The sequence below is a fragment of the Aquila chrysaetos genome, chromosome 25 (assembly GCF_900496995.4).
Source record: "Aquila chrysaetos chrysaetos chromosome 25, bAquChr1.4, whole genome shotgun sequence".
Taxonomy (NCBI): Eukaryota; Metazoa; Chordata; class Aves; order Accipitriformes; family Accipitridae; genus Aquila; species Aquila chrysaetos.
The window spans coordinates 730955-757228 of record NC_044028.1 but is presented as its reverse complement, the minus strand read 5'-3'; the positions used below and the strand labels follow the sequence as shown (position 1 = coordinate 757228).

General features: G+C 53.4%; 2 protein-coding genes across 5 annotated transcripts in view; one reads left to right on the top strand and one right to left on the bottom strand.

Moving 5' to 3' along the window:
• USP31 (ubiquitin specific peptidase 31) overlaps window positions 1-19000 on the top strand; it is a 47038-nt gene extending 28038 nt beyond the window's left edge. For 2 of the 4 annotated variants that reach the window (XM_030001761.2, XM_041120155.1), the window contains exon 16: window positions 173-8385. In XM_030001761.2, coding sequence (XP_029857621.1) covers window positions 173-1716 — 1544 coding nt within the window. In that variant the 3' untranslated portion in view covers window positions 1717-8385. Of the gene's footprint in view, window positions 1-172; window positions 8386-8953; window positions 9052-9604; window positions 9854-15924 lie in introns of those variants that run through there. The other 2 variants (XR_005931419.1, XM_041120156.1) reach the window with 2 other exon arrangements.
• A 3488-nt stretch (window positions 19001-22488) lies between these two features.
• Window positions 22489-23921, bottom strand: LOC121232605 (basic salivary proline-rich protein 4-like). Its single transcript, XM_041120157.1, has 2 exons — window positions 23413-23921; window positions 22489-23304 (listed from the first exon to the last, which is right to left on the bottom strand). Exons 1-2 carry the CDS (start codon window positions 23455-23457, stop codon window positions 22660-22662), a joined length of 690 nt encoding a protein of 229 aa, XP_040976091.1. The 5' UTR covers window positions 23458-23921; the 3' UTR covers window positions 22489-22659.
• Window positions 23922-26274: the final 2353 nt, after the last annotated feature.

Here is a 26274-nt window from a genome sequence, read left to right as displayed (position 1 = left end):
ATTCAGCTTCATGCAAGAAGCTGTGCCTGCAGCAGGCATGAAGAGACAGGCATACAACGTGGTGTGGGTGGGCTGTCTGACTCTCTTAGGGAAGTAGTGTCTGTGGATGGGAAGGATAAACTGACTGCAGGCTTGGCTTTCATACTGAGGATGTCGCTTTCTTACTCTGCAGGAGGATTTTCAACTCGGCCATTTGTAAGAAGTGTCCAGCGTCAGAGCTTGTCATCTAGATCATCTGTCACCAGCCCACTGGCAGTGAGTGAAAATGGTGTTAGGCCCTCATGGTCACTCTCTGCAAAACTGCAGTTCCGCTCCAACTCTCCGTCACGCTTCTCTGGAGATTCCCCTGTACATACCTCTGCTTCCACCCTGGAGAAGATCGGGGAGGCTACTGATGATAAAGTCTCCACCTCTTGCTTTGGCAGCTTGAGGAATCTCTCTAGCAGCTACTTGGAGCCCTGTGATGGCAGTCGGCGAGAGCACAGGACAGCTCGCAGAGCTCCTTTGGCTGTCATGGAAGGGGCATTCAGAGAACAGTCTGTTGTAAGGACATCTAGCTCAGATCTTTCAGATGGGTATGGTAAAAGCTCTGTGCAGCCAGACAGGAATCACCCTGCTTTGGACCCTTTTGATAACAACAATCAAATTGCCTTTGTTGATCAGAGTGATTCTGTGGATAGCTCTCCAGTCAAGGAGGTGAAAGCCCCCAGTGCGATAGGGCTCGCTGCAGAGAAGGCAGATGGCACCCCTAAGAAGGTTCACGGCTCCAAGGGAGTTTCTGAGCCAGACAAAAGTTTGAGGAAGGGAAGGACAGTCTTATCTACCCAAGAGACCAAAGTCTCTCACTCTTCTCCACCACCACTAAAGAGTTCCCAGAAAGTTTCCCGGTCTAGAAGTAAGACGGACTCCTCTAGGGCCAGTGGGCGACATGGGTCTCCTGCTCCCGCTCAGGCTAGGAAGGACCATAGCGCGAAGCCCCTTGAGGTGGCTGTCCCATCGGCTCAACAGAAGCAAAAGTCAGGTTCTTCTCCATCCTCCACAGCTGCCAAGAAAACCCCATCAGGCTCATTGACTAAGGGCTCTTCTGCTGGGAAAAGCCGGACTTCAGACCGAAGCCTCAGCAGGGAGGGCTCTAAGATAAGTTTGGGGTCGGATAAAACAAGCGTTACCAGCAGTTCAAGAACGAGCTCCCCACGGATAAGCCACTCTAGGAGTGACAGCAGGGCAGTAGACAGCAAGCATGTGCGGAGTTCCTCTATGGCCAACCTGCGGTCCCCAAATGTTGGTGTGCGTTCTGGTTTGAAGAGGGACAGCAAGTCAGAAGAGAAAGGATTGTCTTTCTTTAAATCAGCCTTAAGGCAGAAGGAGACCCGGAGGTCAGCAGACCTGGGAAAGACAACGATGCTCTCAAAAAAGACAGGGAGTGGCAGTTCCAAGTTAGGCAGTAAAAATGTGCTGGAAGACAAATCAGAGAAAGGTGTTGTCCCACCAGCCTCTCAAACCAATGCCAACATTACTGCAAAAGAAAAACTTGTCCCAAAAGATGCCACACCCAACAAACATTCTCTGCTATCCAGTCGCAAGTCCAAGTCTTCCCAGCTAGATCCCGGAGTCCAGTCTCCTCCTTCCAGTGGCAAGCAGTCTGCTGACAAGCCGCTGAAAAAATTACCTTCCAGCATGCAGGTGTCTGTACGGCCTTCTCTGGAACCTCAGTGAAATGCTGCAATCCAGGTGTCTTTTCTTCTGCTGAGAAGCTAATTTATTCTGAGCTCTTGTTTTTTTGTTCATGTGCCTAATGTATGTTTTGAGGAGAAGTTAACTGCAAGTTGTTAAAGCGCCTTTTGATTCTGCCATCAAACCAAATAGCTACAGGCAGCCAGCACCGATGCAAGTAGTCTAGCTGGAGTCATTGTTGAACATGAATGCAGCTGTCCCATAGCACTTGTACAGGAGTCTCTTTATGGAAAATGCAACAACTTTCTTCAGATTCAAGGTTTGAAATCTGAAACCCAGTTGTACTGACGCTAGTGTGCTTTGTAGAGCTGTGAACTGATATTCCTTTGGTCTTGTTCCGAGCAGGCTGTGTCCACACTGGTATATGGCCTTGTTCTGAGCTGTGGAGGATGCGAAGGAAACTGGAGAGACTGCCGCTTCTTTTTGCTCTCTCTCAACCCTCTCTCCCTGCTCCCTTCCATTTTTCAAGCTTTCTAAAGGGCAATATTTCAACACTAATGTTGTTTCTCAGGTATATACTCAGCCAGTATAGGAGGGACTAGCATTAGTGGGTGGACAGAAGGGTACCTGTGAGTCCGTGTGTACACGTGTCTGTAATAGACTTCATTTTTGCATTCCAACAGCAGAAAGTTGGGTTTTTTCCATGAAATGTAACCTGCATTTTTTGTTGCTATGTCTACGAAGAGTTTTACTCTGTCCACACCTAAGGCAACCTCTGCCCTATCCTCTTTAATTACTTTCTCTCTTTTGAAACACTATACTAAGCAACAGAAGAAATCACTAAGCAGCAGCTGGTTGCCAGCTCGTACCTGTGAAAGTGCTAGGTTGGAGATGGTTGCAGTGCCGTAGGAGAGCTGTCTTCATGCACCTGAATGGCAGTGATGCTGTTAGGACCCCTGTTCAAACTCCTGAGAAGAAGCGTTTCCTAATGTGCTCAGATGCTTAATTGTAGTGGTGTGAATATAGCATCTGTTATTTATAGGAGTAATGTTTAGATAAGCCAAGTGTCGTCTTGTCTTTTCTGCCTTCTCTGAGCATGCTTTGAACAAGCCTCTTTGTGCGGGTTGGAGCAGCTGTACCAAAATACCGCAGAGCAGTTTTCACATTCTCCAGAGCGCTGCTACGTTCCTCCCTTCAGCATGCTTGTCACCTTCCCCGGTGGGTCTGGCTACCACAAGTCTCTTTGCAAAATGATTCCTATTCTTGTTTGGATGACAGTCTCTATCAGGGTTAAAACACTGCATCTAGTGACGTCTTTGTTTACATGCCCTTCTTACAGGGGAGATTCCTCAAGTTCTTTAAGATTCCTCTTAAAAGGTGGATTCCTTAAGTCCTTTTATATACATGTGGTGTAAGCTTTTATTTCATGAGTTTTTATTAATGTGCTGCATATCGTTTATGTACAGCAGCAATCTGTCGTGTAGGTCACGACATGCAGCAGCTGGGCAGTGGGCAGTGTGCTGGGCACGCTTGTCTTCTGAATGAGGTCTTTGCCTGTCATACAGTCTTGTGTAGCAAAGCTTCTCCAGGCTTAGCTTGTGGACAGACATATTTGTACATCTTTTCTGTCAACGTAACAAACAGCCCTCAGACAAGTAGTGACTCTGAGTTAGTCTGTTCCACCTCCTCTCTTGAGCTGATGTGCTGATGACCCTGCAAGAAGCCCTGCACCCAGGTCTGCTGGGCACGTTGCTGCTCCGTGATTACTTTTTATACTTGGCTCACCACACAACTGCAGCAAGCTTTGGAGAGAAGTGTTTTGGGGGTGGCTAACACCTTGGAGAAAAGGCAGCGTGTGTGTGGAGCTGAGCTGGGGGTGCCCCAGACCTCTGGTCAGTGTGTGACGGTGAGCCCACCTGCAGTATAACCCTCGCTCTGTCCCGATGTTGTTCTGCAGTACTTGCCTTCATGCAACCCAGAAGCAATGCCAGTAGCCTGCATGTTTTTACAATGTGCTGGACTCTGTGCCCTGGACTATGTTTTTAAACCTGAACATGACCATCTTCTTGATGCATTTCTTTTCCCGGGTATTGTTTCAGTCTCATTTATAGCAGCAACAAGAAGCAAAGATTGCATTACTTGCTTCTTAAATGTATGACTTGGATTATTGTTGGATTATTTTTTGTTATATCCAGCAGAGCAGATAAGACTTGCTTCACACTGTAGTACTTAAATTACTCCCTGAAATGTTGATGTTGAAGTATTTGTTTAAGGTTTTATCTGTATTAAGGTCTTGCACTGTGTCAGCTCTTCTCTTGTAACAACTCTTCTAGCAAGAATGTAATTCTGGTAGCTAGTGCTAACTTGGTTTGGTATCTTTTAATAGACAGAACCTAGTTTTCTGTGCGTTTTACCATGGGACATTTGTGAAAGGTTATTTTTATCAAATGACATTTTCTTTTCATGCCATTGTTCACTGAAGAAGTTTAAACTGGAAGCTGGTGTATGGTTTTTGAGGTGTTTTTGCTCCTGTATTGCATGCCTGGACTGAAGGAAATTTGAAGCCGTGTCCAAACTGGAGTTTTTAGCTGAACGCCAGTTCAATATGTTTGTTTGGGGCATGAGAATGGTCATTAGAGCTCCCATTTGGACAAAATGGGAATGGAGATCCTGGTGCCAGGTGTTCCAGCAGCTGATGTTAAAAGCAGTTGAACCTCTGCAATCCTATGATATGTAATCTAGTTCTTTTTCTGTGTATTCCTCATAATTCCTGATGGAAATTTCTGCCAGCTCCAGCACTATCTACTCTGTGTATGCTGCCAAACTGGATTTCGTACCTGCCCCTCTGAAAACAGCAGCTGTGGTGCACAGGCTCCTCACTCTGCAAGTGAGCATGGAGTGGGCAGAAGAGGCTGTACTGACAGTGCCCTTGTCTTAGAGCAGATGAGATGCTGCTCTTCTGTGGTGGGCTGCCAGCATGTGGCATGTTTTCTGGCTCAGGAGGGCTTGACTTAGGGTGTCCTCAAGCAAAATATTTTGACTTAATAAGGGTGCACTGTAGTTCATGTTGAATATAAGGCCCACACTGGGCAAAATGTGCAAAGCATGCCCTTGCAGGACCTGGAAAGTACAGTCCCTGTTTGTCGGCAGTGTCGATTCTGTAACAAAGCAGTTTGGAAAGCAGCCGTTTGCTGCCATTCTGCATCTCTGCTTTTTGGTATCGCAAATTTCCAGTAGTATACGAACTTCCTTGCACAGGAGAGGGTTTGAAAGGTGTGGGTCCAGGAGACAACAATGTTCATAGTGAGTGTAAAACCAAGCCTCGTTGCTGTTGAAGTCATGGCTCCATCAGTGATGTAGAGTAAATCTTTCTAAAACTGAATGTAGGTTATTGCAGGCCCTACTTAAACTGATTTGGGGAAAAGCAACATCAGTCTTCTCTCCTTGCTTTAAAGCAGACTTGTTTCTTAGCCCTTTCATGCATAGGAATTCCTGTCTGTGTATTGCGTTGTCCAGACGTAAGGATGTGGCACGATACTAGGGAACACTCTAGAGTGGGAGCTTCCATGTCCTAGATGCCAACACCACCTTGGCTTTGTGTATTGATCCTTAGAGCAGTGAAGGCTTGAGGCTGTTCTGAAGCAGCCACTTGTACATGGTCACCTCTTTTCTTAAAATTCATGTTTGGCTTCAGAAGCACTCGTGCCTGTGGAGGAGGTGGGTTCTGCCATCTTCCAAAGGTCACCGCTGGCCAGGGATCTCCACCTGCCCTTGGGTGGTGGCACATGGGGCCCAGAGGTCTCATGGCTGGCCATCTGAGTGGGACGAGAATGGCTGCTGTCTGGTTCTGCTTTGCGAGTCACGCACAGCTATGGCACGTGTGGAACGGCCTGTGGCGTGGCTGCCTGCGGGTTGAGCTGTCCCGGCTTGGGGGTGGTAGAGTCTGGGACCCCAGTGCCGATGACCTGGAAGCAAAGGTTTTACAGGGCAGCCTCACGCTGGTGAGAATGCCTTGAAAGGGGGAGGTCCAGCACTGTCCCTCTGCTCAAACAGTGTGCAAGCTCCAAAGAAAAGCAGGCTTCAAGTCCTCTGAAGGATTTTATGATGCGTTTCCAACGAACTTTGGGTTGAACTCACCTCCATCGGCCATATGTAACTCGTATTTCACACCACATCCCTAGTCTGACACTTGCTCCTGTTCCTGGAATCAGCCCTCTGGGCGCAGGAAAGCAGCGCCTTCATTCCAGTGCTAGATTCCTGCTGGAGTCACCTAAAGAAATTATTTTTACCCTTTTTGGGCTGCGTCTTTTGGATAGTGTTTAGTAGTATACAAATTATAAGCACATTTTCAATGATGTGAATTAAAGAGGCACCTTTTATTTGTATTAATCACATTTGATAGACAATTTGGTGCCTGCAGTTCTCTGTAACTTATAAGTGTCTCACTTTGGGTGTATAAATTGTTAACCCTTTCAAACTTATCAAATATGGCTAAATAAAAAAAAGATGCTTAGGATAGAAAATTAGCAGCTTAATTACAGTACACTTATTCCACTGTAAGTGCCCTCATCCATCTCAGCTGCAGGGGTTGTTTGCTTTCCAAAGCTGAAACTTGAGCATGATCAACTTTTTTTTTTTTTTTTTTTTTTCTTCTTCTTCTCAGTAATAAGGGCAGTTTTGCATGGCAGTTCTCTCGCTGTACCCAAATGCATGCACTTCCTAACTATGCAAGCATCTAATACAAACCACAGACCATGCTTTCAGTATCAGAATCTGCTCGGTAGACTCCAGAGCACTGCCTTGAGTCTGTACTTCTGTTTCTCGGTGCAGCTGCGTGTCGGCACATAGGAGCATGTCCCTGGGTTCCTGCTTTGTTTGCACATCTTTGACTCTTTCCTTTGCAGAATTCTGCATTACTGACAAGGCTGGAGTGTAGCATAATGTCAAAGGGATCTGAAATGTTGAAATGAGAACAAACTGGTTTTCTGTATTGTATTGTTTTTTCTTTTTTTAATAGGGAAAACCTGATCAGTGTTCTGTATGTAGCCTGCCATTTTCCATGTAACTTTAATGACATGTTCTACGTTGTGAGAAGAGGCAGTCACCTGTAGCCGTATAAGCACTCGAAAACAGAGTTTTTGTTGAATTTCCATGCTACGGGAGCAGTTTCCAGTTGTCGGTGTGGTGCCCATACTGGTAACGGGGCTTCTGCCTGCCTTCCCGGGAAGAGCCGGGCTGGGCCCCAGCGGCCCATGGGGGTGGCTGTGCTTCCCATTCATGCTCCAGAACCGTGGTGGCGTTTGCATTTCTGAGCCGTGCTGCCATTCGACTGCAGATCCCACCGGGGTGGTTGTACGCACAGCGGGGCCGGCCGGGGTCGTAGCCCGTGGGGCACACCGGGCAGAGCGGGCAGCTTGCCTGCTCGGGGCGGCTGACGTGAGGGCAGGTTGGCAAGGTCTTGCGAGCAGCGTGTTTGGTTGTAGCAAGAAGCGTAGGTCCCGGGATTCCTCCTGGGCTGCCGGGCTGTGCCCCTGCGAGGGACCACCGCGCAGCACCCTTGTCTTCGCAGAGCAGCCTGCCTGAGCAGTGGCTGGGTATCAGGCAGGTTCTTGGCCCCACTGGCCCCGCGGGCTCTGTGCCCGTCCCCCTTGGTCAGCGGGCACAGAGAGGGTTTGGAAACAACATTCCAAATAATTTTACTGTTATCTTTTTTGTATCCTTGTCATTTGCCTACTAATCCAAAATAATTTGGCGGTATCTAATGTTACCTGTGGAGGGAACTGAAATTTAGTTTTAATCTGTGGTGAGATGAAAGTACTACATGGTTTTCTTAATAAAAGCACCGTAAAGCATTTACTATTAGGAGCTTTATTTTGTAAAATAAAGGTACCTGAAGACTTGTACAATATCTATATTAGGTCTAAAGGTTTAGGGAGTCTTCTATTTTTTTAAAGGCGATAGCACTCAATTTATCTGCAAATAGTGTTTTTTAAAAGACACAGATTAAAACTAAGTGTAAACACAAATTCTGTTTCACTCTAGGCCCTGCAGCACAAACGCGTTGCAAGAAAGTTAGCGTTAGGTTTGTATGGCATTTGTGCAGTGCAATAAGAAACCATTTTTAGGTGCTATATTGCCTTGGGTAGGGGTGACACAAGGGAATACAGGCTACAAGTGGCTAGATTATTTTCTTGTGGCCTTCCAAGTATTAATTTGTACAGGTTTGCTCACCAACTGTGCCTCACCATTGGTTAAAATTGAATTTTAAGTCCTGTTGAAAATGCAGTTTCTCTTCTGGACGCAATGTCAGATTTTACACTGGAATATCTACAGTTCTAAAAACTGCATGTCACATCACTGTACACTGATACTGGGACGTGGGGCTTGCCCACACCTTTGATATTCTCTTCTGTATTTTAATGTTTTTGAACTGTACAGTAATCTGGAAAGCAGGCTGTCTTTACTTGGGATTGAACATTGTACCATAAATTTTAAATTATTTGAGGACAAGTGCATGAGACTGTGTCAATGCCTTTTATTATTTATTTGTATGTTTTATTATTCAAGGTGTATGCACTTTTAATATGCAGAATTTATATTTTTATGTTAAAAATCATTTTCTTTCAGAAAGAAGAGTTTGAATATGAGGAATTGGAATTAAGTGCAAAAAGGGGAATATGTAATAAAATACAATAAATTTATTACTAGGCATCCTGCCTGAGTGAGCATTTTTCCAGGTCCACATCATCGCCCGACAAGGCAGCAGTGGCCGCACACCGTGCTGCTCCAGCCTCGCCAGGTTCCCTGCTCTGGCTCGCCGGTGGTGCTGCCCTGCCTGCTCCCCTGCGCCGGGCACCCCCTGGGGCTTGCTCGGGGACGACCCCCTTTCTTTTTTTTCTTGGGGTTTGTGTCAGCCTGTTGCAGCTGCGGGTCCTGCCGCTGATGCTCCGTGCTGTCCGCGGTGGGACTTGCTCCCCTGCAGAAGGGGAGCGTCTTTCGGGAGCAGGTCCCGTGTGTGCGTGGGGGGACCGCAGGGGGCTCCAGTGCTGGCTCTAACCATGCAGCCGTGGCTGCTCTGCCCCCTCCGTGCAGGCACGGGACGGGGGGCAAGGCCTTAGTAACTGCCCCCTGTGTCCTGAATGGGGGTCCTCTCTGCTCCTCCTGGGAAACAAAAAACCCGGAGGCCTGTTTTTGGGCATAGACCTCTGCGCTGGGGAGGGGGAGAGACGGGCTCCTACCTTACGCCGCGGTGTTGTCCCTGATGCTTCTGTCTCCACAGACCAGCAGCCCAGGTCCTGCTGGTGCTCAGCTGGGGTCCCTGCTGCCGGCACATCGTGAGAGCGGGGTGCAGGACCTGGACGGAGCCTTTTTGTGCTGGTGAGTTTGGTCCGTGAGCCCCATGGGCAGGGGGATGTGATCTGGCCCCTCTTTAGGGTTTGGGGGCTCATACCTGGCCAGGCAGAGGTGGGGTCTCCCCTGTCTGCCCGGCCGTACCTTCGTGTCTGGGCTCAGCCTCCCTGTTCCTGCCCCTAAAGCCCTGCGGAAAGCTCAGGCCTCCGCTTGAAGGCTGCAGCTGCCCCGGCGCCTGTCTGTCCGTGGGTCTCTGATCATGGCTTCCCACCCGTGTTGGCCCCAGGGCAGCTGGGGCTGCAATCCCCTTGCCGGTGGGTGCAAGGCTCTGTTGGGAGCGTCCCCGTGTCCCCTCTCAAGTGCAGTGCTGGTGCTGGCTGTGCTCCAGCCTGCTCCTTGTCCCCTGGCTGCTGTAGTGATGCAGCATGCAGCTCCTCTGCTTGAGGTTTGGTTCGATACTAGCCTTCTTTAATGGTTCTTTATTGAACCGAGGCTTAAACTGTGCAAGAGTGATAGTAACAAAGTGTTTAATTGTGTGCTCCTCTGGCTCTGTCCTAATTAAATATTGTTTTTCATTTAGCAGGGTGTGCAGTGGTGGCTCTCCTGCTGTGGAGGAGAGCATGGGCTGCTGGGCAGGAATGCAGATGGGCTGCTCCTGCCGCCTCCTTGCCTCGGCCCAGTGAGGAGGATGAGGAGGATGGAGCAAGGTGGGAGGAGGATGGAGGAAGGTGGGAGGAGGATGGACCATTGCTCTGGGCTGCTGAAGGGAGGACCTCTCTGTCTGTCTATGCAGGTGACTGCATCGTCTGCAGGGGACTCCCTCGGCTGGGTGAGCTGCTCCAGCTGCGGCTGCTGCAGGCACGGCTGGGCGAGCTGCTCCAGCTGCGGCTGCTGCAGGCATGGCTGGGCAACCATCCCTGTGGCTGCTGGGCTGCCTGGGCTCTGGTCTGGAGGGCAAATGGGGTGCAAAATGCTTTAGCAATCCAATTTGTCATCTTGGCTGAAGAACAGGTGGAAAAAATGGAAGACTTTGTGGCTGGAGCTGCCTGGGGGCATTTCCACTGTGAACTCTGATCTTCCTGCTTGAGTGGGCCATCAGATCGGTGTAGTAAGGGCTGCTGCTTGTGCTTCACAAACTTGCCTTTAAATGCAATTTTTGATTCTCAAGGGTTTTTTTTCCTTCTCCTCTCTCCTCCCTCCTGTGTGCATATTTTTGTCTTCCCACTTTTGAGATGCAGCATCTCATATGTGCCCAAACACACAAAAGCAGTGCTCCAGCCGGAGGAGCAGCCTTGGAGGTTTGGCATCGATACTGGGGCTGCTTTGGTCTGGCTGGGCAGGTCCTGTTGGCCGAGAGCACGGTTGGGGCAAGGCTTGGCACACGCTGTGCTATCCGGGCTCCTGTCCTTGGCAGTGGGGCTCTCATGTGGGGTTGCAGAGAGATGACTGTCGTTGTGGAGTTGTGGCTGGCTGCTGCTATTTGGTTGTCACCTTTGCTATATTGCTACAGCAAATGGTCAGTTCTGCGGGGTGTGGGGCAGGATGGTTGGGCATTTCCCCTTAATTGGATTTGTTTGCAAGCTGCTGCTTGTGGGGTTGACCTACTCCAGGAGTCAGCAAGGGCAGGTGTAGGTGGGGATAAGGTGGAGAGTCTCTTCTGCTTTATTCTGGCCAGTTCTGGGGTGAGGCAGTTCTGCAATATATTTTTGGTGGGAAGAGGAGCCTCAGCCCAGCCTCCTTATGCCTGCAATAGCTGCTTTTTCCTTATAAATCTTGTTGCCTTTCTGTCTCAGGGCTGTAGAATATTGTCATCTCTCCAGCCCTGGGGACAGCAGTAAGCTGCACCATGGTGCATTGGTAATCTCCAGTTCTCTGGACAGAAAGGGAAGGGGCAGCTTTGCCCTGGAGCGCTGGCTGGAGGGCTGTGGAGTTGCCGTCCCTTCAAAGGAAGCCAGCGGGATCGTGCCACGGGGATCGTCCCTGCGATGCTGAGCTGGCGGGAGCCTGGCTGGGAGCCCAGCACCTCCCCTGATAGCGGAGCTCCAGCTAAAGTGAAAAATACACATCTAAGGGACTACTCTGCCTTTCTCCTGATCGCACTGAGCGCTCTGGTGCCTGTGATTGCCGTGGTCTTCCAGCAGCCAGTGCTAGAACCACGGCCCAGCTCCGAGAGCTGCATAGCCGTGGCCCGAGGGGTCCCCGGCTGCGCATCCCTGGGGTGTCGAGGCACCGATGACCGCTTCCAGGGAGGGCTGGGGGGCAGACGGTGCATCTGCCCCTGTGCCTCAGGGCAGGGCGCTGGGGGCCGCTGCTCCCACCCCAGCCTGGGGGCACAGGGATTCCTGGGGGGCTGTTACAGCCTGGGATCTGCCCCTGCTCCCCGGCTGGTGCGTTTCCCAGCTCGGGACGTGGGGCACACGCTGCTTCCTGCCCATCTGCGGTCCCCTGGGTCTGACTGCCAAGCCCAAGTCTGGTGTCCCCGGCAGGGAGCACGGCAGCAACTTGAGGGGACCCTGGCTCTTCCTGCGACAGGACCAGTCCCAGCACTGAGAAACCAGTTTGCCAGCCCTCCCACGCTGTGGGGTTGGGGGATGTGGCTGGGGCTCTGGGCTTCATCTTGCCCATCCAGTGGCCAAAGGGCACAGCAAGGTGGGCAGGGTGCCGTTGGCGTGGGGCACTGTGTCTCGGACAGCAGTAAGCTTTGAAGTGATGTGTTGGTTGTCAGTGTGTGCGTGCTGCGGTGCTTACCGCCCAGGACAGGCAGGGGCCATCCATGAATCCCCCCTTCGTCCCCAAGTCACAGATGTGTTACCAGCTGGTGCTGATCTCCCATCACCCAGCTGCAATTATAAAAATATTGAAGTTAGTTTGTTTTCCAAAAGCCATGCTGCGTTGCCCCCTGCCACAGCATGTCCCTGGGACCTGGGGGGACGCGTGGGCACTGCCAGCCCCCGCCATACAGCCGTGTGTGCAGTTTTGGTCCATGTTTCCATCCATCCCACTGGGAATGGTGAGCTGGAGCTGAGCCCCCCGGGGTGGCCCACGGGCGTTGGGTGGAGGAGCTGGTGGCTACACTGGGCAGTCACGGCATACAACTCCCATCCTTTTATTGCATACCAGAGAGATTAATTACTTCATGTCTTGTATGGAAATGAGGATGACAGATGTCATAAAATCATAGGGTCATCACTTATTTATAGGTGATTACATTAAAGAGATATTAATATAGCCAAAGGCTTCGCAGAATTAGTGTTAATATATTTTTGTTTATTATATTTGCCAATATTTTTCCAATCCAGCCGGGTTTTTATGGCCCCTTATTAAATAGAGAGCCTGCTGCAGTTCCCCTAACCTAGCTGGGAGGATGGCAAGAGGACGATTGGAAAACACTTGAGAACTTTGATCTTCAAGTGATTAAATTTTATTGCCTCCTTGTTTATGAGGGTCCGATGGCAGGTGCTTCATGTGCTGTGAAATGAAGCGAGGGCAGGTTAGGGCTCGAGCGGTTATTAAATCTGGGTCAGGAGGGGAGGCTGCATCTGGGCACAGAGCTGGGGCTCACAGATGTTTGGGTCCTCGGCCGGGATTACCGCTGTTCTAAGCCAGGATTAGATTACTACAAAACGAGTCACAGACTTCTGACACCCTGGGGAGGTGGGGGTGTCCCCGGGGAGTGCTGGCTCGGGGGGGGGGCCAGGCTTTCTGCCTTGTCCCCGTGTCCCGGGAGCCTGGTCTTGGGGCTGGCGAAGCACTCGTCCCACAGGGCTGCAGCTTGCCTGCCGCTGGCTTGGGGGGCACTAGCAGACCCCCCAGCTGATACGCAAACCAGAGGAGCCAAGAAAACCACTTGTTTGGCTGGAGGACCCGACCCGGTGGTGGCTGTGCTGTGCAAGGACAGTTGCTGGTTGTGCCGATTGAGGAGGCTGAGGGTGCGGAGGATCGATGTGCGAGGAGCTGCCTGCTCGCTGCCTGCAGGCAGCTGCTGTCTGTTGGGATATTTATTAACACCCGGCTGCCTCTGAGAGCCAGAACAAAACCCAATCTTTGGAGGCCGTCAATAAATTATAACATATTAGGCACTGTCATCCATACCCCTGGACTCTTAAATTTTGTTCTAATTAGAGTATCGCTTTTCCTTTCTCAGCACTTTTTCCTCTCTGCTGTGTATCGATCCTTTCTCTGTGGGGATCTGACCAACTGTTGACAATTTATGGTAACATAAAACTAGTACCTCTTATAGCAAAAACCCAGCTTTTAATAAAAACTGCTGACACCAGCCTCTTGCTGGCAGCCTAACCTGATTACCAAATGGATTTAGCAGTTAAGGCCGTGCTCATGCCCTGGTCGTTTTGCACATAGGGATTTTTACTGTAACACTTAACGGGCTTTCAATTGTCATAATATTTCATAAATACATATGTACCTAATTGAAAGCTTTGAGGCCAACAGCAAGTCCTGAGAGTGCTCATGAAACCTTGCCTGGCTGGTGGACACTCACAGCTTTTATTTGATGGTGAACTGGGGCAGCTGTAGGGTTGGGTCGCTGATGAAATCGCTCTCTCCATCTGCCAGGGGGAATCCTATGTGCAGGTTTTTGTCATATGCAGAGAGGAGCCTGATGATATCTGATGATATCTCCCATTAACACCTGAGCGTGGTGTTGTGCTGATGAGGTGCACTCCTCACCGTGCCAGCCCTTGGGAGCTTGCTGTGCCTTCATGGCCCCGGAGGTGGCAGCTCAGTTTTTGCACCTACAAAACCTCTACGTCAGTTTGCGAAGGCTGTAATGCCCTCGGTGTTAAGGCTCTTCCCGACGGAGGGCTGGCTGGCAGCTTGGAGCTGGTGGTGCTTAATTGCCCTGGAGATGGAAGACCTCGAGCACCCTGCAGGGCTTGTCCTGCCCGTGCCGCCTGGGACACTGGCTGCCCAGGTGAGGGACCCGGTCCCCGTGAGCCCCCAGGGCTGCTCGCACTGCCACTGACCCACGCCGCTCCGCACCCTGCTGCTGCTGGGGGCTGAGCGGCATCCCAGGGTCTGCCCTGTGGTGTGGGGTGACGGCTGCAAGCATGGGGAGCAGAGACTGGCCACTGCCACAAAGGAAATGATTTTGCAGCTTCTGGGGTTTGCTCACTCGTTGAGGCCATTTCTGAGGCTCCCACCCAGCTGGGAGCGCTCGCTGTGTTGGTGCTAGTCCTGCCGCCTCTTCTGGAGATGTTTAAATTGGGGAAACAAGCACATCGTTGGCTGCTGGAGCAATTTATCAAGGCACCGCATGGCCCTTTTTCCACATTAGTTTCATCCAGTGAAAAAATAGTAAGAAACTGCATGTCTAACATAATGACCTGAATTTCTTAATACACGAATGCAGTGTGGATGGCTGTGTGTTTCCACTCGGTCTGAGCTAAACTGTGATAAATTGATCCTTCCTGAAGGTATTGAATATTTCTCAAACTATTCATCAGCCCCACGACAAATTCTTCTGTCGGCCCTAGCTGACATCTGATTTTAAACACTTCTTCCAGGCCCCGGTGCAGAGGAGTGGCTGCTTGGAAAGCAGGGACCTTATCATTTTTTAATGTACTGCAGTTCCTGGGCTTATGGAATATTTATAGTGAAGTCGTTATTTACCAAACAAGCTAGAGCGTTTGCAGGAACCCCTGGTCGGGGGATAACCCGGGCATCTCCCGTGCCCCTTTCCTTGGTGGCTGAGGGTCCGGCTAGGGCGTCCTGGCCCCAGATGCCGTAGGGCCTGGGTCCCTAATGTGCCTCTGGCTGCACGCCCCTGCCTGGAGCTTGGGCTTATTGCTGTGGATGACGAGGAGCTGGTGGGCAGGGATGGGGATGGCAGGGGATGGGGGGATGCTGCTGTGAGCGGAGGGCTTTGATGCTGGGAAGCCTCCAAGCCCTTTCACTTGTCCTGGCTCCAGCTCCCCCAGCCCCTTTGCCACTCTCCTCCATTGATGAGCGCCAGTGGCTTTGCAGGTTGAGGCTGGTTGTGGATTCCCAGACCCGTGGGTCATCAGCCCGCTGGTGTGTCCCTGCAGGCTTGGCGGGGGCGTGGGGTCCCTGGGAGCTGCTGGTGGCCGTGCTCTCCTGGGAGCAGGCGGCACGGTGGCATCCAGCGCTGGCAGCCCAGCTCCTGCTCCGGGGCCGCGTCACTCCCTGGGCATCCCTTTACTCCCAGCCCTCCCGTGCCTTTCCTCCCAGCCCGCGCCCGGGGCTGAAAGCGCCGTCTCTGCGTAACACAGCGCTATCGGCTTGTTCTTCTGGGTGTCGCCAATACTGTAACATCTGCTCTCCCTGCCATTTGCTTCTGTCTAATTCTTTTTTTATTGAAATGAGTTTAAATTGTCCGAGAATATATTAGATTACTCTTTCCCTGCGGTTAGCACACTTGTATAGATGTGAATAAACCGCACAGTTAGCAGCAGTCGCATGCGCTCTTGCTCCCTTTTTTAATCTAAAAGAAGCCGGCTCCCTGGAGAACTGGCGCATTTCCTAACGACCTTAATGAGTTTCCATAGCCGGGGTCAGATTATCTAGAAAGGCGGTAATGGCGGGCCCAGGAGGTGGTTTTCCCTCCACCGCTGCGCCTCTCCGATAGCTTTGTACTCCAGACTGTAAATAAAGCAGAGTTTGATAGCTCTGCCTGGGTCTGCGATGAATACATTTTCTCCTTTAATAGGCAGAAGTGTGTGTGTTGCAAAGCAATTCATGAAGCCCATATGACAGTCTTTAAGCATTTTAATATTTTGCAAATGATTTATCATTGGTAACGAGCAGATGATATACTCCACTTCAAGGGTATGGATTATCTATTAAAGTCCATGCGTAAAAGGCATCTGCAAATGACATACTGCTACAGAAAACGGAAAGTACAACTTATCTTTTGTTTTACAGGAGGGGTCAACAGCTTCTGCCACAGCTCAGGAGATAACCAGCCTCCCCGCTCGCTGCTCTAATGACGTCGGTAAATATCTGCCGTGGTGGGGTCCTGTACCGTGCCGGCACCGATCCTGCCCCTGCGCTGCCTTTGGAAGCTTCAGCCCATTGAACCGGAGCTCACGTCGTGCCTGGTTAAGAGCGGAGGGTGATGCTGATTCACTCCTGCCACTGGATGAGTTCATGGGCTGTGATATCATCTCTCAGGGCTCCCTCTGCTCCAAGGAGTGCAGGAGACGTCTGCTTGCTTTATTGATGAAGCAATTCATACGGTGGGGCTGGTCGTACCGCATGCTGCCGAGGCAGGCTGGGGAGGGGGGGGCTGCCCGGCAGGTCGGTGCCGTGGTGGGTGGCAGCCCTGCGGGAGCTCGCCTGGCTGGGGGCCGAGGTGCTCCATCCCTGCCTGGGGGGCTGCAGAGGGGCTGCCCCCTTCGTGCTCTCCACACACCGTGCTGGGGGGATTGTGTGTGTGTGTACCGGTGGCCTGTGTTGCCTGCAGCTCCGGTGGGTGCTGGCTCCATCGTTCAGGGATGCACAGTGGGGCTGAGCAGCGCGCCCGGGCCTGGGCACCCGCAGTGGGTCTGCCATGGGCTGGCGAAGCCACAGCCGGGGCTGGTGCCAGCCTTCCCCGCGGCCGTCGGATCGGCTGCTGGAAAAGGCCTTGCTCTGCTCTTGCTGGGGGGCACGGGGATCTCACTGGCGTGAGATGCGAGGGGATGGAGAGTTGTCGCCCCCCTCGCGTTTGGAAAAGAGCAGGCAGGGGCTTCAGGGCTTAAAGCTTACCCTGGGTGCCCCTTGGAGCCCAGAACAGGTCTGTGAGCATGCAGGGAGACGCTGCATGGTGTGATGCTGTCGTGGTGTGACGCTGCATGGTGTGACATGTGCTGTGATGCTGTGCCTGGCCCCGTGCCCCAGCTGCTCCCTTCTGCAGAGGACCCACAGCACAGGGTGTCTCCCATGGATGTGTGGGGTTGTCCCCCGCTGCTCCTGCAAAGCTAGAGCAGCAGAAGGTGCCGTGCCGCCTGGTTTCACCAAGACCTGCTGCCCCCCCCCTCCCCGCCCTGCATATCGCACTGGGCTCAGCATCCCTGAGGGAGGTGCTGGCTGCGGGACGCATGGCTCTTTGCACACCTCAGTGCCGACTTTGACCTTCTTTCACGCGTTTTGCAGTCAGTGCTGCCCGTCCTGGCGTGGCATAGCCAAGCTCTGGGGCCAAGTGAGGCTTCGTGGGCTTGGGGTGATGGTGACGGGGGCACGTGTCCCCTGAGTGCTGGGCATCTTCCGTGTGTGCCCCTCGCTTCACTGTGTGAGCGGCTGCAGTGGCTTGGTGGTCGCAGGTGAAGGCGAGGCGGGACCCTCGCTGCCGTGTGGCGGCTGCCGTTGGTGCAGGAACGGCGTGCGTTTTGCCCCATTGCTATGCTGGCGAGATTAATGCTGGTTATTGGGTTGGGAGTTTTATCACCTGAATGTTTCCTCTTAGCTCCTGAAACCAACTTCAGCCCAGATTTATTACCTGGCAAATAAATAAAAGTGCAGGTTTATTTTGCCTCCTTGTTCATCAGAAAGGAATGAAAATGTAAGCAAAATATTAAAAATAAAATAGACTCAGTTTTACTTTAATTGACCTTTGATTTTTAACTTAATACCTTCCCCATGTTGCTGCTTCAACCTTTAATTTCTCTTGGTGAAGTGGCTGTGTTCAATGATTCATTCTGTCCCGAGGCAAAGCACACACTGTAATTGGTTTTTAACTTCCTGGAATGTCAAAGCCAGGATTGAAATTTTACGTATCACACCACCAATTCAATACTGGCTTTAATAATAATGTTGCAGAAAGGAAGGCAGATTTACAGCTGTAGAAAAATGTAATCAAATTTTAAGCCAGAATGCAATAAGTCCAAATGCTAGTTTTCATTTGGAAGCTTGTTAGATAAATGTGGTATCACCCAAGCGGTTCCCAGATCATTTCTGCCGCTCCCTGCCACATCGAGCGTTGCCCGCGGAGGTGGAGGAGCTGCAGGAGCTGCTGCCTGCGGCGCTGCCCTGGGGCAAGACACAGCCCTGGGTGCAGGCTGCACCTTGGGCATGGGGCACCTGCATGGGTATGGGGTACCCCCGCTGCTCCCCAGTCCTGCAGCCTGGGACAAGCTGATGGGAAGTGTGTGAATGGGAGCTGCTCGTGACGGCATCTGGCCCAGTGTCCACCCTGGGACGGAGCCACGCTGCAGCCAGAGTTGCCGACCCGTGCCCGGGCGATGCTGTGGTGCCCACCACAGAGCTGCTGCTGCCCTTCTGCTCTGCCAGCCAGGGTGCTTCTGGGGGCGAACACCCCTAATACACTGCAAATGCCAAATAAGTAATCGATTTTGGCCAATTAATGTCTGATAAAAACTAATAACCCTTCTCTCCCTTTCTTATTACCCAATGACCTCCAGCAATCCATTAGTTTAACAAATGATATGTGAGTGTTCAGCATGGCTAATGACTCTGGATTAAACCCAGTGACACCTAATTCATCAGTGCGCTCCTGCACTGCAGTGCCCATTACGCCTTGTTCTCGTCCATCACCGCCAGTTTCTCACGCCACTGGTTGGCATGCTGCTGGCACCCTTGCATGGAGGTGGCCCTGGGGATGCTTCATGCTGGGTGCTCTGTCCCCTTGTCCCCCGCTTGCTCTGGCCGGAGCCACCAGCACCCATGCTGGGCCAGACCCACCTTCACGCAGCAGCCTGGGGGGCTGGGACTTCGGAGAAGCCATCTCAGCATTCAGGGACCTGGCAGCCCTGTGGTGCCTTGTGCTGGCGTGGCCGAGCAGCCCGGTGCCGGGTGCCTGTTGGCCGCAGGCTCTGTGCATCTCCCTGCTCCACCGCCCGCCCTGCTGCTTGCAGCTCTGCTGTCCCTGCTCCCTACTTAGGCTGTCCTAAAAAGCTAACTAAGCTGAAATTATTTTCTTTCCTTGGAATAGCCTTTAAATAATGTATCGCCCTCACTTGCTGTTACTGAATGTTTTAAAAATCCAAGGGACTTTTCCTTCTTGCTCGTGTATTTGCATCTGTTTGTTATGGGGCCGCGAATTACCCTTGGCAGGGGTCGTTAGAAATTCCCTTTCAAGGCCGCTGTCCTGGCAGCCTCACCACAGCTGGCGTGCTAGGACGCTGGGCACCGCCTGCGCCGCAGCAGGAGGTGGGTGCAGAGCGGTGCTGGGCAAAGGAGCAGCCGCTGCCAGGCAGGTGGGCGAGCAGCAGCCTGGCCACCTCGCCGCTGGCAGGAGCACCAAGTCTGCAGCTCCCTGCCGGCCCGAGGGGCCGATGTCAGGTGCCCGCTGTCCCTGGCACATCCAGCTTTGGGGTGTGCGGTGCATCACCGCACAGCAGTGACAGCTTCGGGGCACCCACGTGCTGCACGTTCACGTGCAGTTGTACCTGCAGCGTCTCGCTGTCGTGCTGCTGGAGGTCTGCTGGGTGGGCCTGTAACCCCCACAAATAGCCACGCTAGAGCTGCAGGAGCTGCTGGCAGCCACCAGCTCGCTTTCAATGTTGCGCATCACGCTATGTTTCCTGCGTCAGACACAAAGCACAGCACTGGCCCCGGTCTGGAGCAGGGACCTCCATCGCCCTGGGGGGGAGTGCGGCTGCGGGAGGGTGGCATCCCCGGCTCTGAGCTGTTAGCCAGGGAGATCACCGGCACGGCTGAGACGGGGCTGGCAGGGGTCCCGTCCCTTGTCCCTTCCCCTCACCTGTCTGACAGCAGAGGGACGCTGGATGACCGCTCATGAGGGCAGTGCCTGGAGCCCCCAGCCTGCTTCCCAGGAGACGTCTCTACCGTGGGACTGAGGGGGTGGCCCCACCAGGTGCATCCCCCACCAGGAGCAGGAGCCCAGGCTGAAATCCAGCCCCGGCAGCTCCAGAGGAGCCATTTCCCACCCGTCCAGGTGCCCGTGGTCCTGGCTGGCCATGCATCTCCCTGTCCCGTATTCAGATGACAGTGAATTGCAATTAAATTTGAACCACTGAAAACAGAGCCCCTAAAAACATCCTCCAAAGAACGTTACCTCCTGGGAAATGGCAATAAGAAGTTGCTGAAGGAAGGATAATTAAATTAGGGGAACTGTCAGCAAAGCAAAGATGTCCTGTCTGGAGCGGTGAGGGAAATGTTTTCCTTTTTGTGCTGGTGTTGGATGGATTCTCATGTACTCTGTGAGGTTTTAAATATTATAATCAAAATTTACCTGGCATTTATCAGGCTGTCAGGGCTCCAGTGCTCACATCCCATTGCACAGTGTTCCTGCGGGCCAGTGCTCTTGGTCAGTTGGAGGGAGATCACTTATTTGAGCCACTTTCCTGGCTGGCTGAGCAGCCAAACTCATTTGCAACCTGAATTTCACAGGAAATTAAGCTCTCCCAAAAGGGCTAAAGAAGGTATGAAACTGGGTAAATGTTAAACCTGTTAGAAATTCCTCCCATAAAGTTTCTTCCAGATGCATTCCCTTTTTCCCTGAAGTGACAGTATTTTTTAATCATGTTTCCATAAAATCCAGGCACTCCCAGGGGAAGCTGACCGAGCGGTGCAGCGGGGTCCCCGGGGCAGCCGCTCGGTCTGGTTTTCAGACCCTGCACGGGCAGGGGCAGGGGTGGGGGCAGGACCCGGCAGCTCTTTGGGGACTGCAATGCTGGGGCTGGGCTGGGCACAGGCTCCCCAGGGATTTGGGGATGGGGGAGGCGGGTTATCCCTGCCCGCACACAAGGAGCCAGCCTGCTGCACCAGCACATCAAGCGCCGAGACGAGGCACCATATGAATATTACATCCAACTCCCCAGGTTGCTTTTCATGTCAGACCACCGCCTCCCGGCTGAGCCCTTTGAGTGCACTATTAGGGTATGTGAACAGCAATTAGTCGGGGTGGCAAAGGACTGCTGAGCGGAGGTGCAGCCGGGGAGGAGGAATTGCGTGAGGTGCTGCCTGCTGCCTGCAGGTGAGGAACCCTCTCCCCGCTGCTGCTGCTGCAAGGCTGCTGCGCGGGGCAGCGGCGTTTGCTGAGCGACTTCAGGGTGCACGACACCCCTGCGACTCACAGCCCTGCTGCGCTGCACCGGCACCCGCAGTACAGGCACCGTGGGGCAGAGGTTGGCAAAGCGCTGCTGCCCAGGCCTGACACCAGGGTGACGGGTGCCTGGAGCAAGCCAACGGGATGGTGTGTGCAGCCCGGCATCGTGCTGTGGTGGCACAGGCTGTCCTGCGCAGCCGCGCTGTGCCATCGTACCTGCACGCTAGCGAGACCCAGCTCTCCCCAGCTGCCTCGGTCCCTGCCGGGCTGCTCGGTACCGAGGCTTTCCAGCACGGCGATGGCTGAAGAACCTTTCCGTTAGCCTTCACCCAGAAGTACTGGCCCTGGGGGCAATGGCTGTTGCCCGAGAGGTGCTGCAGGAAGAGAGGACCAGGTGAGGCTGTGGGCTGTGGAAAGCGAGGGGGAGTAAATGCAAAGAGGTCAGTGTGAAGCCGGTGCACAGCGTTCCCAGGATAGCTGGTAACATGCTGGGGATGCGAGGTGGCCGCAGGAGGATTTTCCTTCCTGCCGGACAGGCTTTCCTCTCTGCGTGGGGTTTGTCACAATCCTGGTGTGATGTGCGACCCCATTGGAAGGCGGCGTGGCATGCAGGGCTGTTGTTACTTCCCTGCCAGCCGTGAATCACAAGGAGCAATTCTCAGCCTTCAGTTAGCCTCGGCTTGAAATCTTCATCCCTCTCAAAGGCCGTCGCCCAAGCTGACAGGAGGGGTTCGGGAGCTGCCGCGAAAGCCTTCGCTCACCCTGGCAGGGACCCGAGGGGCAGCTCTGCCCAGCAGGACACCGCAAGCACTGGTGCCGGTGGGGCCGGGTGGCAGGAGATGTCGGCTCAGGCAGGGAGCGAGGGCTGGGACCGGGCACTGCCGGCCCCTTCCCACCAGCACCGCTCCCCCCCCCAGCCTGCCCCATGCCAGGGAATGATGAGTTTGGGAGGCCCCAGTGGCGTGATGACGCTTTCTGGGGAACTTGCAGCCCCCCCTAAGCCGGAGAGCAGGAATGTCACTGCTTGCTGGGGCTGGGGCTGGCTTGGGCACTGGCTTTTTCTGCCAGCCTGGCGCTTTCTCCGGCTGCCGCTGCCATTCAGGCTGGGGCTGGGAAAACAATAAAGAACAGTGTAATATATGGAAATGAATCCCCAAACTCATACTGTGTCTGTTTTGCATGATTGGTTTCTATTAAATTACTGCTGTGCAAACACGCTGGCAGAGCCCGGTAGGTTTGTGCGTTCTCGAGAGCAGGAGTCTCTGCGCCGGCTGCTCCGAGATGCGTCTCCGGCAAAGAGCCGCTCGCATGATTGTCCTTTCATTCCCTTCTTCGCAGCCTATTACTTTCTGTGATGATTCAGCTTCAAGCCTCTCATGCGCTTTAAGGGATCGTTTAATATTTAAATACTTGTCACCAGAGCTGGAGGCTCTGAGTGCAGTTGGCGAGGGGTCTCCTCCTCCTGCCAGCCCCCGTTACACCAACAACGGAGCCATGCATGGGCACTGGTGGAGGCCCGGCCCCGCGACGGCAGAGAAAGCAGTGCTCTTAATTACCGAAAGCCCATTTTCAATTCTGTTTCTTCTCTTACTTCGTCTTTTAATCCTAATTACAAATAATCTTAGATGTCAGTCTGAGGAGCAGAGGACCTAATCCGATGTGATGGTCCAATCATCTCTGCCGGTGCACGTGGGTTTGGCTGCGGGTCGTGCCGGGAGCGGTGGGACCAGCTCTGATGGTCGAGTTCTCCCTCCGCCGGCTGCCTGGGGGTGGCCGGGGCGTCCATCTGCCAGAGGCCGCGGCTGAGAGGGGGGCACGTTCCCGAGTGCACCCCTGGTCTGCTGCAAGCTGATGCTGCTGTGCCCCTCAGCGCTGGCGGGGCCGTGTTCACCAGGAGACACGTGAGTCCTTGGGCAGCCCCAGAGGATGCGCCGCTCGACTGGGGGCCGGTGCATCCCCCCGTGCTTGCGGCTGGGTGCAGCTCTGAGCCAAGGTGACGCTCCCGGTCCCGCTCCCCTCCCTGCTGCGAGTGCCTCCCAGCCCCGAGCCCGGCCAGGATCCCCCCACCGCCCCAGTGCCCTGGGGTTTAGCTGGGGCGAAGTCCCCTCCGGGGGCATCCGCTCGTCCCCCCGGATCCCAGCGCCCGCCCTGGGCGACAGCAGCCTGCAGCGCGGCTCTGCCCGGCAGCGCCGCCGTGGCTGCGGCTGAAGGACGGCCGCAGCCTGGGTGGCTTCCCCGGGGCAGCTCCCCGGGCACATGGGCTTGGGATCAGGAGCCGAGCGGGATTTGCAGAGCTGTGAGGATGAGAGGGAAGGCGGGAGCTACTCACCAGAATAACGTCTGTCTCCACCACACCGGTTTCCGTGCTCGTTGACTTAGGGAATTACAGCAAATGAACCTACTTTGCAGAAATTGAGGAAAATCCCATTTTGCAAACATTTTTTCATGACGTTTGCAACATTCTCTGTTGCTTTGATGCATTTCACCCAATTCTGCCCAAGACTGAGCCACTGAAAAATAAACCCAATGTCCTTGGAAAGTAATAGAAAATAGCAGGGACTTAAAATGGCTCCCCACACTTATGCCAGTGGCAGGCAGGGGACTGGCGATAGATAACCTGATGGCATCGGTGCAGCTGCCACCTGCCGCCGGCTAACACCGTCAGGTCCTGCTCCGTTGGCCTCAGGGCTCCTGGGAAAATCAGCTTGGCTCCTGGAGCGGAGGGCTTTGGAACGGCGGTGGCAGTTTGCAGGTGGGAATCTGAGGGGCTGAGGGTAAAATCTCCCAGCCCAATTCACAGCAAAAAAAAGCTGAACAGCCCTGAAGACCATCGGGAGAAGGATGAGAAGGGCTTCTCAGTCTTGTAGGCTTCCATCCACCAGCTCCTGCTGCTCACCCCATCACCCTGACAAGTGTCTGGCAGCTCCCGCTGCCCACGCTGCTGCCCCGCTCCTTATCTGGAGGGGCTGCACCGCGAGCCGTGCTGGATGGCTGCACGGTCCTGCCAGGAAGAGCTCTCTGGGCTCGCGGCTCAGCAGCAGCAGCGGGACTGCAACAACTCCTCCAATTTCAGAAAAGCTCTTTCCTGCGAGAGTTTGTGAAAGAGGCCCCAGCCTAATTGGTCCTATTGCTGGCACTGTGGCTAATTCTGGTGTTTTACAGCACCAGGGCTGTGTTTCCTATTGATTTCATAGGTTGCTAATGGTCTTTTTCGTACAATAAGAGGCTTTTGTGGGAAGAACTTAATCCAGTCCTATCGCAGGGTGAAATTGCACAGCTTACTGCTTAGATTTCCAGGACGTGATCTGCTTTAATAGCAGAAGGAGTTTTATCTAATACATTTAATGCTCCAACATTTTTATGGCACAACAGGTCCTAATTGAGCTGTGTTTCTGTACTGGGAGTGCGGGAGGTTGGGGCTCTGCCAGGGAGGGGGTGGAAGCTGCCGTGGTGCATGGTGGCTCATGGGGACCTTTGCGGTGTGACCGTCACCTTCACCAGCTGCTGTACCGAGCCCTGGCACTGCCACAAATGCATGTTATTAAGGTGATGGTGAGGCTGGGGCTGAAGACAACAGAGCTGTGCAGAGAAGTGGAACTTTGTTTTCCTGAGTTATTTTTTTATAAATAATAAAACCCCAGGGTCTGGGGTGCTGGTGCACGGTGCCAGTGAGCAGCACCAGCACAAGCATGGGGTGATGGGCACTTCTTGGGGCAAGGGGGGACCAGGGCAGGGCCAAGTCCTGGGCACTGCAGGACATGCTGTCCTGCAACGCAGGGCAGGCAGGACATGCTCGGGGCAAGCAGGACGTGCTGACATCGAGATGCAGACATGCTGTCCCCAGGATGTAGGACGTGCTCGTGCTCACCTGTGATGCAGGACATGCTCGCCCTGCCATGCAGGTCAGCATGCGCTGGCCCAGCTCTATCTCAGCCATGGTTGAAGCAGTTGGGCTCATTTCTTCCCAGGCTTGTGGTGGCTGAGAGCAGAGCTCTGGGGGCAGCGAGCACAGAGGGAATGGGGCTGTGCTTCTGCCTTTGAATTAAGCATGCAGGAGATACCTAAATGGATTGTGACGGCCAGGATTAAAGGTTAGGAAATTTCTCTGTGTAGCTTATGTAAATGAGGACTAATGAGGTTTTCATGATTACCTTTAATTAGCCTTTCCACAAGTAGTGGTGATTTATATGGTGTGAGCCTGGATGGATGACACACGCAGATACATATGCAGTGGAGCACCTTCATGAAAACTGTTTTTAAAAATGAATCTGCAATATGCAAATTACCTATTAAATGCTCAAGAAAAAGATTTTAAGGGGGGAAAAAGGCACAAGCAAAGCACTAGCTCTGCAAGAGCTCCGGGGCTGCGGTGTGCCGGGGCGGCAGGCTGGGCTGCGCCGTGCCTGCTGTTCATGCCGTGGGGGACACTGCTGCCCTCGCGGCCGTCCCACGTGGGTGAGTCTGGGGTGACCCTGTGCGGAGCAGCCGTGCCCAGTGCCTGGCACAGGGCATCCCCTCCATGGAGGGTCTGCAGTCCTAGGGGACTTCTGCAGAGGATGCTCCATCAGCCGTGGCCGTGGGTGCTGGGCGTCCCCTCCTCCCCTGCCCCTTCTCGCTAGTTGGTGGCTTCAAGCTCTGGCAGCATCACCTCCTGCTCCGCTGCACGCTGGGGAGACATCGTGTGGAAGCTGAGCTCCCGAGCCTGCAGGCGGGCAGCTTCTCAGAGCTGTCCCGAGCGTCCTGTTTGTCTTCAAACTCGAACAAAACCAGGAGATTTCCATCGCCAATAAAAGACAAGAATCATCGTTTCTTTTGGTTGCAGAGAGGTACTGGGAAATGAGGCCTCCAGAAGCTGAAACCTGTGCAGCAGATGGTGAGAATGAAGGGAAGCATGCAAGCCCATGTCTGGGGCTGTGCTGGGCTGAGATGGGTGAGCAGCAGTGCTGGGTGCCGGGTGTGCAGTGAGCGTGCCATGCGGTGCCGGTGCTGGGTGCTACCGCAGGGTCCTGCAGCAGCCTGGCCTTGAGACCTGCACAAAGGCGTTTTGGGGAGAAACGGATTTAAACTGGAGTCAGAAGCAGCTCCCCTTGGAGCTTCCCTCTTCATGCTGAAGAGCTGGAAAATGGTATCGGGTGGGAGAAGAACGCGTTGTACCAAGAGACAACAGAGTGAGTGAGTGAGATGGCTTGGACAACTACGTCCAATTAGCTTGACATTAGTCCTGGGCAAAGGGGTGGAAAAACTAATGCAAGATTCAATTAATG

What these genes read in the sequence shown, in the direction of transcription:
- LOC121232605 (XM_041120157.1), bottom strand. Translation starts at nt 23,457, where the DNA reads ATGAAAAAATGTTTGCAAAATGGGATTTTCCTCAATTTCTGCAAA. An exon ending in TTTTCCTCAATTTCTGCAAA is followed by an intron (nt 23,305 to 23,412) that starts GTAGGTTCATTT and finishes TCATCCTCACAG; the next exon opens with CTCTGCAAATCCCGCTCGGC.